Below are 15,736 nucleotides of genomic sequence, written 5' to 3'. Positions count from 1 at the left end.
CTGCAGTGAAAATACCCATTATCTACGTGGTGGTATTTCAAGACAAGGGCTCAAAATCGTCATTTTCAGTGGCTCATGTACCACTTTCTACTTCGATTCTTTTAAACTTAGCTAGGGTGAAAATTAGGATTAATCCACGTGATGGCGGTTTTTCAACAAGACCCAAACTGTACATTTCAAGTCTCAAACTGGCCGGTTTGGCTTGATCTGGAGTGAAAATGCCCTTTTATCTACGTGGTGGTATTTCAAGACAATGGCTTAAAGTCGTCATTTTCAGTGGCTCATGTACCACTTTCATATTCGATTCTTTTCAACTTAACTAGAGTGGAAATTAGGATTAATCCACGTGATGGCGGTTTTTCAAAAAGACCCAAACCGTACATTTCAAGTCTCAAACTGGCCAGTTTGGCTTGATCTGAGTGAAAATGCGCCTTTATCTACGTGGTGTCTTTTTAAGGCAAGGGCTCAAAATGGTTATTATCAGTGGCTCATGTACCACTTTCATATTTGATTCTTTTGCCGAGACTTGGAGTGAAAATTAGGATCAATCCACGTGATGGCCGTTTTCCAAAAAGACCCAAACCGTACATTTCAAGTCTCAAACTGGCCGGTTTGGCTTGATCTGGAGTGAAAATACGCTTTTATCTACGTGGTAGTATTTCATGAAAAGGGCTCAAAATCGTCATTTTCAGTGGCTCATGTACCACTTTCGTATTCGATTATATTGGATTTTGCTAGAGTGAAAGTGAGGATTAATCCACGTGATGTGGTTTTTTAAAAAGACCCAAACTGTACATTTCAAGTCTCACACTGGCCGGATTAACTTGATCTGGAGTGAAAACAGGCTTTTATCTACTTGGTGGTATTTCAGGACAAGGGCTCAAAATCGTCATTTTCAGTGGCTCATGTACCACTTTCTAATTCCATTCTTTTAAACTTAGCTAGGGTGAAAATTAGGATTAATCCACGTGATGGCGGTTTTCCAAAAAGACCCAAGCCGTACATTTCAAGTCTCAAACTGGCCAGTTTGGCTTGATCTGGAGTGAAAATACCCTTTTATCTACGTGGTGGTATTTCAAGACAAGGGCTCAAAATCATCATTTTCAGGGGCTCATATACCAGTTTCATATTCGATTTTTTTTAAACTTAGCTAGAGTTAAAATTAAGATTCTGTACATTTCAAGTCTCAAACTGGCAGGTTTGGCTTGATCTGGTGTGAAAATACCCTTTTATCTACGTGGTGGTATTTCAAGACAAGGGCTCAAAATCGTCATTTTCAGTGGCTCATGTACTACTTTCATATTCGATTCTTTTAAACTAAGCTAGAGTGAAAATTAGGATTAATCCACGTGATGGCGGTTTTCCAAAAAGACCCAAACTGTACATTTCAAGTCTCACAATGGCCGGTTTGCCTTGATCTGCAGTGAAAATACCCTTTTATCTACGTGGTGGTATTTCAAGACAAGGGCTCAAAATCGTCATTTTCAGTGGCTCATGTACCACTTTCATCAACGATTCTTTTGCCGGAACTTGGAGTGAAAATTAGGATTAATCCATGTGATGGTGGTTTTCCAAAATCACCCAAACTGTACATTTCAAGTCTCACACTGGCCGGATTGGCTTGATCTGCAGTGAAAATACCCATTATCTACGTGGTGGTATTTTAAGACAAGGGCTCAAAATCGTCATTTTCAGTGGCTCATGTACCACTTTCTAATTCGATTCTTTTAAACTTAGCTAGGGTGAAAATTAGGATTAATCCACGTGATGGCGGTTTTCCAACAAGACCCAAACTGTACATTTCAAGTCTCAAACTGGCCGGTTTGGCTTGATCTGGAGTGAAAATGCCCTTTTATCTACGTGGTGGTATTTCAAGACAATGGCTTAAAGTCGTCATTTTCAGTGGCTCATGTACCACTTTCATATTCGATTCTTTTCAACTTAACTAGAGTGGAAATTAGGATTAATCCACGTGATGGCGGTTTTTCAAAAAGACCCAAACCGTACATTTCAAGTCTCAAACTGGCCAGTTTGGCTTGATCTGAGTGAAAATGCGTCTTTATCTACGTGGTGTCTTTTTAAGGCAAGGGCTCAAAATGGTTATTATCAGTGGCTCATGTACCACTTTCATATTTGATTCTTTTGCCGAGACTTGGAGTGAAAATTAGGATCAATCCACGTGATGGCCGTTTTCCAAAAAGACCCAAACCGTACATTTCAAGTCTCAAACTGGCCGGTTTGGCTTGATCTGGAGTGAAAATACGCTTTTATCTACGTGGTAGTATTTCATGAAAAGGGCTCAAAATCGTCATTTTCAGTGGCTCATGTACCACTTTCGTATTCGATTATATTGGATTTTGCTAGAGTGAAAGTGAGGATTAATCCACGTGATGTGGTTTTTTAAAAAGACCCAAACTGTACATTTCAAGTCTCACACTGGCCGGATTAACTTGATCTGGAGTGAAAACAGGCTTTTATCTACTTGGTGGTATTTCAGGACAAGGGCTCAAAATCGTCATTTTCAGTGGCTCATGTACCACTTTCTAATTCCATTCTTTTAAACTTAGCTAGGGTGAAAATTAGGATTAATCCACGTGATGGCGGTTTTCCAAAAAGACCCAAGCCGTACATTTCAAGTCTCAAACTGGCCAGTTTGGCTTGATCTGGAGCGAAAATGCGCCTTTATCTACGTGGTGTCTTTTTAAGGCAAGGGCTCAAAATGGTTATTATCAGTGGCTCATGTACCACTTTCATATTCGATTCTTTTGCCGGGACTTGGAGTGAAAATTAACCCTATTCAGACCGGGGGGGGGGGGGGGGGCTTTTGAGGCCCGAGCTGACTTTGAACTTTTATAACTTTTTTAAGATTTAACCAAACGCTGCCAAACTTTCTGAGTTTTCCTAAAATTTATCTGGCAACAATTTGGTAGGGTTGGATGATGTGTCAGGTACTTGACATCACCATGGCAACGGCATTTTGAGAGGCATGTTTTCCCAAATTTCTAATTTTGCGTGTTTCTGTTAATAAAAATCAACTTAAATGGAATTATTTTTACATTTTTACTGGTTTAAAGCACATTTTTATTCAGTTTGAGTACTTTGCAGTGATTTTGAGTGTTTCTTTCGCATTGTGGAAAAATTTTGAAATCCAAGATGGCGGATCCAAGATGGCGTCTGTTTTGACATCATGATGTAATTGTCACGTGATGTGACGTCACTATCCCACGTGACGTATACCAAAAGAAAGAGTTTCGGACGTACAATACATCCTATAAGTTTCATGGTGATTGGTTAAATATTCTGGAAGTTACATAGGGGGGGGGACTTCCGAAGCCCCCCCCCCCGGTCTGAGAAGGTCCAAAAAAGCCCGGTCTGAATAGGGTTAAGATTAATCTACGTGATGGCGGTTTTCCAAAAAGACCCAAACCGTACATTTCAAGTCTCTTACTGGTCGTTTTTGCTGGATCTGGAGTGAAATAAAGCTTTATTGTTTTTGGTAGCATTTTAACACAAGAACACAGTACCGTCATTTTCAGTGGCTCGATTCTTTTTGACGTGGATTGAGAATAAGGATTAATCCACGTGATGGCGGTTTTTCAAAAAGACTCAAACTTGCCGGTTTTGCTGGTTCTGGAGTGAAAATACGCTTAAATTTACGTAGTGGTATTTTATTACAAGTGCCCAAAATCATCATTTTTAATGGCTCATGTGGCACTTTCGTATTCGATTCTTTTGTACATGGGGTGAAAATTAGGATTAATCCACGTGATGGCGGTTTTTCAAAGAGACCTAAACTGTACATTTCAAGTCTCAAACTGGCCGGTTTTGCTAGATATGGAGTGAAAATTCGCTTTTATCTACGTTGTTGTATTTTAAGACAAGTGCCCAAGAGTGACATTTTCATTGGCTCGTGTGGCACTTTCGTATTCGATTCTTTTGTAAATTGTGTAAAAACTATAATGAATGGCCGTTTTTCAAAAAGGCCCAAGCTGTACATTTCAAGTCTCAAACTGTCAGGTTTTGCTGGAACTGGAATGAAGATAAGCTTTAGTCTACGTGGTGGTATTTTAACTTAAGGGCTCAAAATCATCATTTTCAGTGGCTTGTGTAGTACTCCCATCGCTGATTGCTGATTTGACTGTACTATAATTAGTTAATATTTAATTGTAAATGATTTTTTTTTACTTACAATAGTTCCCATTGTGTTTATAATGTATTTTAATTATTGTCATGCGCTTTTTACATGAGTCTCTGGCTCGCATAGAGAGGGCAAACTCATCCCGCGTCATGACTTTAATAGATTGATCGATTTGATTGAGTGTTATCATTAGTCTTATCATTAGGTACATTATCCAGCAGTTTCTTTTTGTTTTCTACAACGAAAACTAAACACATCTGTGATCTGTATTTATGAACAAAACAGTTTTTATACTTCTGTAAGATAGTCTTTTAAATACCCTAATGTCACCTGAATGGAAATGGAACTGGAAATCAAAACTTTCCCTTAGTCCCATCAGATTGATTTAGCAACTCATTTTCTTTCTACCTATACTTGATGAGTGAATACACGATTTTATACCATGGCATAGATAATATAGTCAATCAGAATACAAGAAAGCCGTAGAATATTCTACGGTATTTTAACACAACCTTCCCATCGTGCGCTGCGATGGAGTTCTCGACGGAATCTAGAAGCGTATTTTCTATGGCATGGTATATAATAGTTACACAACACTTTCTCGTGGTATACTTAACAATTATTCCATGAGCGCGCTTGGATATGAGATGGTAGATAGCCAACGAGGCGCGTATCGCCGAGTTGGCTATAACGATATCATATCCTACAAGCGCGAGTGGAATAATTGTTTTATTAAAATCGCCCAAAGAATTACAATATTTGAGTTCCCAGCTGTTTTGTTGACACTTTTCGGCTTCCATATTTGTGGTCAACTGTATATGAGTTTACATACCATTGCCTGTTAACCAATTAAAACGCAGGAATTGCAATATACCATTGCTAGTTCTTAATACATGTAATATGGAATATCCAACTTGTCCATTGTATTTTTTTTTGGTATACATACTGGCCTTTTTAAATACAAGTGACTCGTGTGATACTCCATAATATTAAATTCTCAACCTCAGATATTGTATTTCTAGCTTTCTGATTGGTTCACTGAATCCCGGTTATCAGCTCATATACCTACGTTTGACCTTATATGGGAAATGAGTGCGGCAAGTGCCGCTCAGCGTAAAATTTTTCTGCGGGAAGCGACAGTTCCATCGGAAAAATGGTTGAAAACAGCAAATTTGGCAAGCTTTATGAACAAAAAATAATCAGAGGTGCCTACAAAAACCACAGAAATGCAATAGTAAAATTAACTACGCAAAACAAAAGGATTGATGCGGAAATTTTAATTAATAATAGTTGCAAATGCACAACAAGGGCGAGTGAATAAAGTAGAAAAGCAGCAAATAATTTACGAAAGAACGGCAAACTGACACAGTTTCAGTCAGTGTACGTCATGTAGTTAGGCTCAGCACTTCTGTAAAGTTTGTTACCTTTCAATCGTGTTTTTTTTTCCTTTTATACTTCAATAAACCTGTTCCACTTTGAACTCAGTTTCGCTTCAAATAATACAGCAGTCTTGATGACAGCCGTGGAGCCGTAAACGAGTACAATACATGAAAACACTTGCTTCGTTCGACTTGCACAAGACGTGTAGTTTCCGGAAAAGCTTTTGCTTCGGATCTTCCCGTAAATCTTAACTGTTGTCACAATTTCCAAGATATATAGGCGACTTTAGAGGAGATTGGTCGGGGAAAATCTTGGGAAGAAAACTCTCTCGCTCGCTTTCCTTGTGTGTTTCATCCAACTCAAGAAGTGAACACGGCGCCACAAATTTTCCCGCCTCCTCATACTATCACTTCGTTTACATAAAAATGGAGTGTCCAGTCGATTTAAACTTAAAGAAGAATTTAATAAAACAATTATTCCATTCGCCCTTGTTGGATACGAGTCGTTATAGCCAACTCGGCGCCTCGCGCCTCGCTGGCTATTTACAACCCCGTATCCAACGCGGGCTCATAGAATAATTGTTAAGTATACCACTCGAAAGCGTTGCAAAAGCGTTGCTTTATTTATCTACTTATTCTGTAACTTTCTTTTTATTTCTGTACGTGGGTGTCAATGAATGTGCTACAGGTATGTGATATGTTAAATAACAATTATAAATTAGGAGATAATCTCTGATCTGTACAAATCTGGTCTGGAAGTACCGCGAAAAACGCACAGGCGTTCGCTTGCAGTTTAGGTCGGTAAAGTTAGCAGCACAACAAAGTAGGACGCAATTATTCCAAAGAGCTGAAAAAAAAAAGAAACAGAAAAAACAACAAATATGCAACGAGGTGAAAATGTGTTCTAAATAAATTATGCAAAAGAAATCTATATCTTGTGATATGACTTGGCATTAACTTTAGCATGATAAGCAAGACATATAGTTTCACTGTTTTTTTTTTTGTTTTTTTTTTTTTGGGGGGGGGGGGGGGGGCTGCTGCGCGTTCATAGAAGGTGGACACTTTTCAATATTCAAAATAATCCGACACTTTTCTACTTTTGTGTTTATAGTTAACAAGAAAAGTTTTGTCAATTTCTCAACTAGATCAGTTTTTGTAATAAATGGTATTCTGGAACGTCAAACGGTATTCTGGAAGGTCATGGGTTCGACTCCCGTTGGGGAACTCGGAAAATCTTTTTTCCGAGTATTTGACCTGCGACCACTTCTCCACTTATTTTTTTTTATTTTTGTAATGATTTCAGTAATTACAATCAACAGCAATCATTTAGAGTTTTCTGTGGAATGTGGTGATCAATCCTCTCTGTTTTTGTTGCAGACTCTGGTTAAAGATTAGTCCCCGTGCTCGGAACATTCCTGTAGCACTTATTTGATTAACCTAACAATTATTATTTAGGACTCAGTCGTACTCAAACAGACACTAATCTTTCTCTATAAAATCCAATACCCAGCTGTATGAAGACAGCATTTTGATCCCCCATCCCCCCTCATCCCAACATTACCAGCACCACACAGACAGGCATAAAAAAGAGACATTTCATGCATGCCTTGAGCACATATGTCTGCTTACCGTCAGAAAGAGAGACTTGTCGACTACCGCTATTCCTCCCACAGACAATCCGATGGGCTCCCCTCGGAGATGAGCAAGGAAAAGCATCAGCTACACAAAATCAGTCATACAGTGATTGTTAAAATTAAAATATAAGGTGCTTATTGAGTTATTGCAGTTATTATACTTATTATATTAACAAACTAGTCGACCATAGAGCATTTTGATAAGCTCCTAAAGTTGCTAGAATTTTGTATTAAGACTTACTGAGATGGACAGCCCCACCTAATTAGACCGATTTTTTTTTTCTCTGAACAATTGTAAAATGAAATAAAAACTTTACCCTGGCTATGAGTGACTGGCAATTTTGGCTTAAAAGGGCACGGACGTCTTGTTGCGCAAGGTTGCCAAGGAGAGAAAGATATCCAATTTTTTGTACTTTATCGGAAAATTCGCCATAAAGATGGTTGTCCAAAGATCCTCGTTAACTTTTTGGTTGCTTTTCGCATTTCGAGCATTTTTTTCCCCTTTGAAGCAACTTTTTTGTATTCTGATCATTTTCTGCTGAAGATTTCCGAGTATTCTCTGTTGTTTGAGGACCACACGAGCGTTGTCGAGCATTTTCGACCTTTTTTGTCGAAGATTTCCGAGGAAGTTCTGAACATGCTTTTATAAAACTCGTCAGCAAACATGAAGTTATCGGTATCTTCGCGATTGTTCTCAGTGAAAGAAATAATTGAACAAAGTTTAGCCTTAAGAATTTAGATACTTCTGTTGCAGTGGAATTGCATAAAAATGTTCTTGATAAGAAGCAGCGTTTTGCGTTTTTGCAGCAACTTTCGAGAAACTATTTGAATTTTGGAGCAGCTTCAAACAACTTTAAGGGAAATTTTGAGTAGCTTTGGGGCAGCCTTAGCCACGATAATTTATAGTGAGCTTCTGAGAAGCGTTCAGTTCGGTATTGGAGAAATATTTGTATCACACCTCGCCCTGGCATCTGTTTGACTTGGTTCATAAAAAAGGTCAACATCAACAACAAAAAATACAACAGCAAATTAACTTGATAGTAACCTCCCAGGTGTTTAATTCAACAAACCGATAATAAAGGTAGTCGGGATGTTTATTTTGTTTGGTGAATTGCTTACCTCTGAATTTTCTTTGGTGTCTTCAACAGAAATTCCAGACTTCTGTAAAGTTTCATAGAAACTGTGTGCCTGTCAGTAATAATTTTGTAAAGTTAGCTGTGATCACGAACACTAGCTCGAAGCAGACACCGTCTTTTCTTGATTACTATTTCTTTTCATAATATTAATTTTTGATTTCTGTTCCTGGTGGGCATAAAATGTGTAATTTGCAATTACTGTTTGTAGGCTTCTTCCCCTCAAACCAAATGTATTACTTGTTGCAAAGCATGCAAGTTTATCAGCTATATTTAGCATAAAAATGAATTAATATGTTTTTAATTTTGCTGGGTTGTTATTTTAGGGTAAGCTTTATTTGACGTTTTTCCTTTTTTTTTTCAAAAACAAAATGGACTTAGTATCCTAGCCATTTTAAAATAAGGCAAACAGTCCATTCTAGTTATTTGACTGGGAAAAAATAAACTAATTCTGTGTAAAAAAAGGTTACCCAAAAATCATAAAGCAGTAAAGTTAGAAAGATATAAATGTTGATGCAAAATATAGCTGATGAACTTGCATATTTTTCAACAAGTAATGAATTGGTTTGAAGAGAATAATACTCCAAACAATCCTTGCAAAATAAACATTTCGAGGCAAAAGTAATAACACAGCAAGTGGGAGACATTTTCAACAATGTTTTTAATTTGTTTCTCAAAGATGCTGCTTCACCAGTAAGTGTTTTGATAAATGATCTATTCATTTAGAATCATGGAAGAGCTTCGCCATGGACAGTAAACAGTTGTCATATCAAACTGTACTCGAGCTGGGATAAAAGAACAGAACCTCTTGTACATCGGAGATTGCTTAGCCGGTAGTAAGAAGTTTTTAGCTTAAAAAGGGTCAGCACTTTTTCTTACCTCATTTGCAATGAATGTTTATTTTTCCATTCCTTTTTTATTAAGATTCACGACTTTTTTGTTTGAAAGTTTTATATTCCAAATAGAGAAACTGTATCACGAAAGTTGCACTTAAAGAGTGAATAAAGTAAGGAATTTTCAAGAGAGAGAGAGAGAGAAAAAAATAGCACACTGGATAGTAACGACGTTCCATTTCAGAATTATGTAAAATTGGTCAGGAATGTAAAGTTAAAAAAGCAATTTACATTAAACCTGCTTTTGTGTTATAAAGATGGAATATTTATACAAGTGCCCCAATCAATTAATTTTTAACTCTTATTAATATATTTCGCTAATGGATTTTCAAACACGACAGTACAACAATAAAAAAACAAAACAAAACAAAAACAAAAAGTCACCCGTTATGCAAAATAATTAAAAAAAAAAAACGGAAAAACCAAGGAAAAATGACGGCATTAAACTCGAACTTTATAAAACGTCTACCGGTTACCATGGCTTACAGTAAAGATCAACAACAACAACAACAACAAAAACAAACAATTGACACGGTATAGTAGAAGCTTAGAGTTTAAGTGAATTGATAAAGAAAGTGGGGCAAAATGACTGAGATCTTATTATGACCTCGTTTTTTTATTTATCACACAATTTTTGCTGCATAATAAAAAAGAAACGAGAGGAATAAAATGCCTTTATGTTAATTCACTGATAAGATGCGCATTTCGAGTAGAGTCCCTTAGAATCGACAAGAAAAAAATATGCGATAGTTGCCAGAGGCTTACCTTTTCGTTAACCCGATTTCCAAAAATGAAAATAACTATCACCAAAGTAGACATGCAAAAGCACCAGTAGACATAACACAAAACCACGATGGTTTCACTTGGCATCTTGATGAGCTGATAAAATTTGACGCACAACAATGGCATGTCCAATGAAATGATAACAAAGAGGAGAGGCGAAAACACCGCATTGGCCAGCTCCACGATCGCACATAGTTTGAGGTGTTCCTGCCGCAAGTGGGTGATGGTTAAAGAGTGGATTAAATCCTTGGACATTTTTTTTTGCAAGGTCTCGAACATTCTTTCCAGGAGCATGCAAGTGACGCAGAAGATCAGAGGTGGTAAAGTCCAAGCAAACGAATTGAGAGCCGCAAACACCAGTTCCATCACTCGAACCGTTAAGTGCATGATTGGGTGTCGATTCCATGGTGGCAACATAGAGAATACACCGTTGAAACGAACACTGAGAAGGCAGATGACGATAAAATTGATCCCAGCTGCTAAACAAGCCACAGCCAAACTCTTCACTACTTTTCTCTTCATCCCATCAATTTCGGTCGCTGTCGTGGCAAAACTGGAGACAAATTTTGCAAATCTCGATCGTCTTTTGCCCGTTAATGGCAAAACAAACAGGCAAACGGTTGTGCTACTTGCACTCTGAACATACCAAGCAGTTGTGAGCAACAGGAAGAAAAAAGAACTCATTGAGGAGAAACCAATGTGAAGGAGACTTGTAACACATAATACCACCATTAGCCATTGACCCAGAACGACAATCGCGCTGGAGAAGTGCGAAATGTACAATGTCCTCCGACCACTGCCATCAGCCAGTGCGGTCTCGCCGAAATATTGCCCCGCCAATTTCATAGCGGTCAAAATCGGACGGAAGATCTCTGCAACCTGCTTTTGACGATTCGACCCCATTTGGACTCCGCTCTGATTTTCTTCGTCTGGAATAGCGTCATCAGTCACAAACACTTCGCTCTGGCTCATTTCTAGCACATGCACTGTTCGTGGCAGCATAATGTATGATTTTTTTTTAGCTAAGACACGCTTCCGCGTTCAGTAAACACCGTTGTCTAGACCGACGAGTCCTTTCAGTATTTGGTTGTAACGAGGATTCAATTCGAGCAGGTGTACTTGCAAACGCTATTAATTAAAAGAACTAGCGCTTTACAATATAAAGTTGTCACACGAAAAATACATTATTTTTGTACATAAAGACTTCGCCAACAGCTCCCATTGTTATAAATGTGTTAACTAGAGTGCTATTGGTTTTCGGAACTCTTTTGTCTACCTGGTTCGCAAATTGAAACAACAATGTTTGTAAACAGTAAGTTCTCCTGCCTTAAAACTATTACAACTAGCAGACAAACACCCGTAGCTGTCTTTGTTCATATAAATTAGATTTCATGTAGAACTCTTAGTCGCTAACGTTAGGTATGCTTGTACCGGTTAGTTCTATTGAGGAACTCATAAAAATGAGAAGAAGAAAAAAGGCAATTTTGATATGACAGGAGCGACTGGTTAACGATTTAGATTGACTCTGAACTTAGTAAAGTCTCCATTCAATTTGACGTTGTCAACAGCAACTGCTAATCTTAATTCTAGCGATTTGGTCAGAGGTCTTTATTGTTTTCAAGCCTAATATTCCCATTTGATAAAAAAAAAAATGGCTGAGAGATTTTTGTTTTTATTTTACAAATTATGAAGTGTTTGTCGCTTCCCTGTCTTTAATAAAAATAAGTATTCTGGAAGTGTTAATTAAAATTTATTTGTTTTAACTGTGTTACTAGAATCATCAAGTTTTATTTCGTATTTTGAGGATTTAATTGCTATCTTTTGTGCCAGGAAAATTAATTGATACATCACGCTGTTTTCAAATGAACTTCATAGAGTTATTCAAATATTTTATTTCGATTTTTATTGTTGTTTTTTTTTAAACTTGTAATGAAATACAAAATATGGGTTTTAAAATACGTCGCTTGAGTCATTAAACATACGCGTAGACTTATGTAATATTTCTGCAATACTTACATTGCATTTCAAAAATTCATTTATTAGAAAAAAAACTACAATGTAATATTGTAACTTCCTTACATTTAATATTTAATCAGTAGACCAGACCTTTGTTTTGCCTTCCCTTGGTCGCAAATGTAGTTGTAGCTATTTATTGTTTGGATGCTTCAATGTCACTGCCTGGCATCCTCTGATCGGTTTTTGACTGAATAAGGTTTATTTAGTAAACTTTATTTTAATTCAAGTGGACCGTTTCAAGTAGTCACAAAAAACGTTGTTTATAGGATATAAAGCAATTGTTATTATCCTCTTTTTCAGAAATCTAGAGTGCCTGGTGGCACATGGGGCTTCCGTTAGGGTTATGAACTGTTATTGTAACTAGACCTCAGTAAAGCCTGGTTTTCACTAGCGACGCAAGCACAAATGCACAGGGCGGTACCTAAGATGTTTTGTCTGCGGGGGGCAAAGTCCGCTAAACTCCGCTGCGGGGGCAAAATCAAATATAGCTACAAGAAATAGCCCAGCAAAATCAAATACTATGTTAGAAATTTAGTTTTCCTGGCGAAAGAAAACTAAATTTAGTTTTCCTGGCGAAGGCAACTGCCCCCTCTGCCCCCAAGGCTTTTGGACCAAAAAATATTTTCAAGAATGGCGCTCAAGCCAATTAGTGATCGTAAACTCAGTGCTTACGTAGATCGCGCGGCCATGACAATCGATTGAGCAAATAAAATATTCAGTTCTCTACTCTTCTCAAGACTATTAGCACAATTTTTCAGAAGTCACAAAAGTTTAAACAAAGTTACCAGAGAAATATATTTTCGCAGTGTTCGTTTTCCTCCATTTTGAGCCTTTTTCTCAAATGGACTTGATTGTTTATTTTCTATTGATAGGTGTGTCATTTCTTTGGTTTAATAAAATATTTACAGGGTTCATCATTCCCCAGAATGGAAAGATACCTAAGTGAAGACTCAAAGTTTTCTACTCCAAAAAATGATTTTTTATCGTAGAAATCGGAGTTAAAGAGTATGGAAACATGAAGAGGAATGAATTATATAGCACACTAGACAGTTACAAGTTTTGCTTTTCCGAGAAAAGGTAAAATACATCAGGAGTATAAATTAAATAAATGCAATTTACCACAAAGCTGCTTTTGTTTATTAAATAAATAGTTATATAAATGTACGGAAAATCAATTAATTTTTAACTCTTTTTAATCTATTTCGCAACACGGATGTTTAAACAAAAAGACAATTAAAAAGAAAAACAAAAAAAAGCCCTCAGGCAATAGAATAATAATGGCTTACAGCAACTTCAACAACAACAAAACAACACAACAACGACGAAAACAACAACAGCAGCAGCAACAACAAAACAATGATCAATAGATAATATAATCTTTTTATGTACGGTCAGCAAAAAAATACGAAAATGTTGATTTGGTTGAGTCTCTTCTACACCATAAATAGGAAGTGTAACTTAAACGTATTAATACGTGTAACGTATTAAAAGCAAAAATGAAATGCATATATATTTAAGTACTGCTTAGATACGTATTACGAGTAGAGTTCCGTTCATGCAATAACACACGAACAGAGGCTTACCTTTTCGTTGACCCGATTTCCAAAAATGAAAATAACGACCAACAAAGTAGATATACAAAAGCTCCAGTAGACATAACACAAAACTACGATGGTGTCTGCTTCGCTCGACCTCTTGATGAGCTGATAAAAGTTGACGCACATTAGTGGCATGCCCAACGAAATTATCACAAAAAGGAGAGGCGAAAACGCAGCATTTGCCAGCTCTACCATCTCACATAGCTTCAGGTGTTCCTGCCGCAAGTAAGCGATGGTAAACGAGCGGATTGATTCCTTGGAGATCTTATTTTGCAGTTTGTCGAACATTCTTTCCAGGAGCATGCAAGTGACGCAGAAGATCAGGGGTGGTAAGGTCCAAGCAAAGGAATCGAGGACCCCAAACGTTAGTTCAATCACTCGAACTGTTACGTACATGCCTTGGGTTTGATTCCATGGTGGCAAAATAGAGATTACGCCGTTAAAACGAACACTGAAAAAGACGATGACGACGGAATTGATGACAGCTGCCAGACAAGCTACAGCCAACCCCATAACTGCATTTTTCTTCATTCCGTCAAGGTCGGGTGTTTTGGTGGCAAAATTAAAAAGAAGTTTGGCAAATCGCGATCTTCTTCTGTCGGTCAGTGGCAAAACAAACAAGCAAACGGTTGTGCTACTTGCACTCTGAATATACCAAGCGGTGGTTACCAATAAGAAGAAAAATGAACTCATTGAGGAAAAACCAATGCGAAGTAGACTTGTAACTCCCATTACCACCATTAGCCATTGGCCCAGAACGACAATCGCGATGGAGAGGTGCGAAACGTACATTGTCCTCCGACCACGGTCGTCATCTGCCAGTGCGGTCTCGCCGAAATATTGCCCTGCCAATTTCATAGCGATCAAAATCGGACTGAAGATCTCTGCTAGCTCCCTTTGACGATTTGACCTCGCTTCGACTTCACTCGTATATTCTTCGGCGAGAACATTACCTTCAGTCTCATTTACGTCCCTTTTTCTCATTTCCAGCACATGTATCGTTCGTGGAATCATCGTGGTTTTATTTTTATTTTAGGTTGGCCAAACATTTGTTCGGCTAGTCTCTTCAGTATCTGGTTTTAACGAGGGTTCATTGCGAGCAGGTGTTACTTGCAAATTAAACGCTATTTATTAACAGAGGCGTAGAGTTTATAACATAAACTTTACCACACCAATATTACAAAATGTTTGTACGTAAAAGACTTCGATGACATCTCCTATTGTTGTCAATGCGGCAACCAGAGAATTATTGGTTTGCGGAACTCTTTTGTTTACCTGGATCGCAAATGTTTGTAAACATTTATCCCATGATATAACTACTAATACAACAAGCCGACAAACACACCGTGGCTGTGCTTTGTTCATATAAATTCAATTTCATATACAATTGTAAATCGCTAATGTTAGGCATGGTGCTTGAACCGGTTAGTTTTCTTGAGAAAATCATAAAAAAGAATAAAAAGGTATTTTGAAATGACAGGAACAACTCGTTAACGACTTAGATTGACCGTGCGCTTAGGAAGACTCCATCCAATATGACGCAGGAACCGCTTATTAGTGCAGAATGCACTTATGTGATGGTTTGGTGGGCGGTCGTTTGCTAAACCCCTAAACCACTAAGCCACTAAACTACTAAACCTTTAACGCGCTAAGGCGCTAAAGTGTAAACCTTTAATCGCCAATTAATTAATTGATATCAATTAATAGATTATTTCTGTGAAGGGGGTAGGGGGTGGGGAGCACCTGACCGTGCCCCCAGGTAAAACCTGGAGCATATCAGTTCTACGTTACTTTCATTAGAAGATCTCAGAGGTATATTTTGTTTCAGGAAACCCTTGGCTCTCCTTGTGGTACAATTATTTCTAGGGCATAGTACTTTGCGCCAAACGCATGCGCAGTTTAGTCAACGTTTTTTTCTGGAACTCTCAGCGGAACGCGGCTTGTATTGCGTGTTTGCGGTAGGATTCCTGTAGACTCTGTGACACCAAGTGAAAACCGCAAATTAATTAAATTAGATTTTGAGACTTTCGCAGCGCTTTCGTAATTAGGAATGCAAAAACTTGCACCGGGATTTTCGGCTTGAAACTCCTGATAACCAGGAATCAAATGTCCTAGCTGTACTGCGTTTTAGAAAACCTCTCGAAAGAGATGTTTTTTAATTA

General features: G+C 37.8%; 3 protein-coding genes across 4 annotated transcripts in view; all 3 read right to left on the bottom strand.

The window, feature by feature from the left end:
- LOC144658247 (neuromedin-U receptor 2-like) overlaps nucleotides 1-15,736 on the bottom strand; it is a 249,672-nt gene that overhangs the window by 45,873 nt on the left and 188,063 nt on the right. The gene's annotated exons all lie outside the window — the stretch shown is intronic.
- Nucleotides 1-15,736, bottom strand: part of LOC144658348 (uncharacterized) — a 73,936-nt gene that overhangs the window by 44,343 nt on the left and 13,857 nt on the right. The gene's annotated exons all lie outside the window — the stretch shown is intronic.
- Nucleotides 3,257-14,691, bottom strand: LOC144656577 (uncharacterized). Of its 2 annotated transcripts, none has more exons than XM_078516796.1 (4): nucleotides 13,560-14,691; nucleotides 8,271-8,339; nucleotides 7,147-7,236; nucleotides 3,257-6,364 (listed from the first exon to the last, which is right to left on the bottom strand). In XM_078516796.1, exons 1-4 carry the CDS (start codon nucleotides 14,586-14,588, stop codon nucleotides 6,311-6,313), a joined length of 1,242 nt encoding a protein of 413 aa, XP_078372922.1. In that variant the 5' UTR covers nucleotides 14,589-14,691; the 3' UTR covers nucleotides 3,257-6,310. The 2 variants fall into 2 exon arrangements, with proteins under 2 accessions (XP_078372922.1, XP_078372923.1); XM_078516797.1 differs by lacking the exon at nucleotides 13,560-14,691 and adding an exon at nucleotides 9,943-11,649.

The sequence above is a fragment of the Oculina patagonica genome, chromosome 6, assembly GCF_052425735.1.
Source record: "Oculina patagonica isolate OP01 chromosome 6, crgOcupat, whole genome shotgun sequence".
NCBI classification, from domain to species: Eukaryota; Metazoa; Cnidaria; class Anthozoa; order Scleractinia; family Oculinidae; genus Oculina; species Oculina patagonica.
Note: the sequence above shows the minus strand (reverse complement) of the source record. Positions and strands in the feature narration are given on the sequence as shown.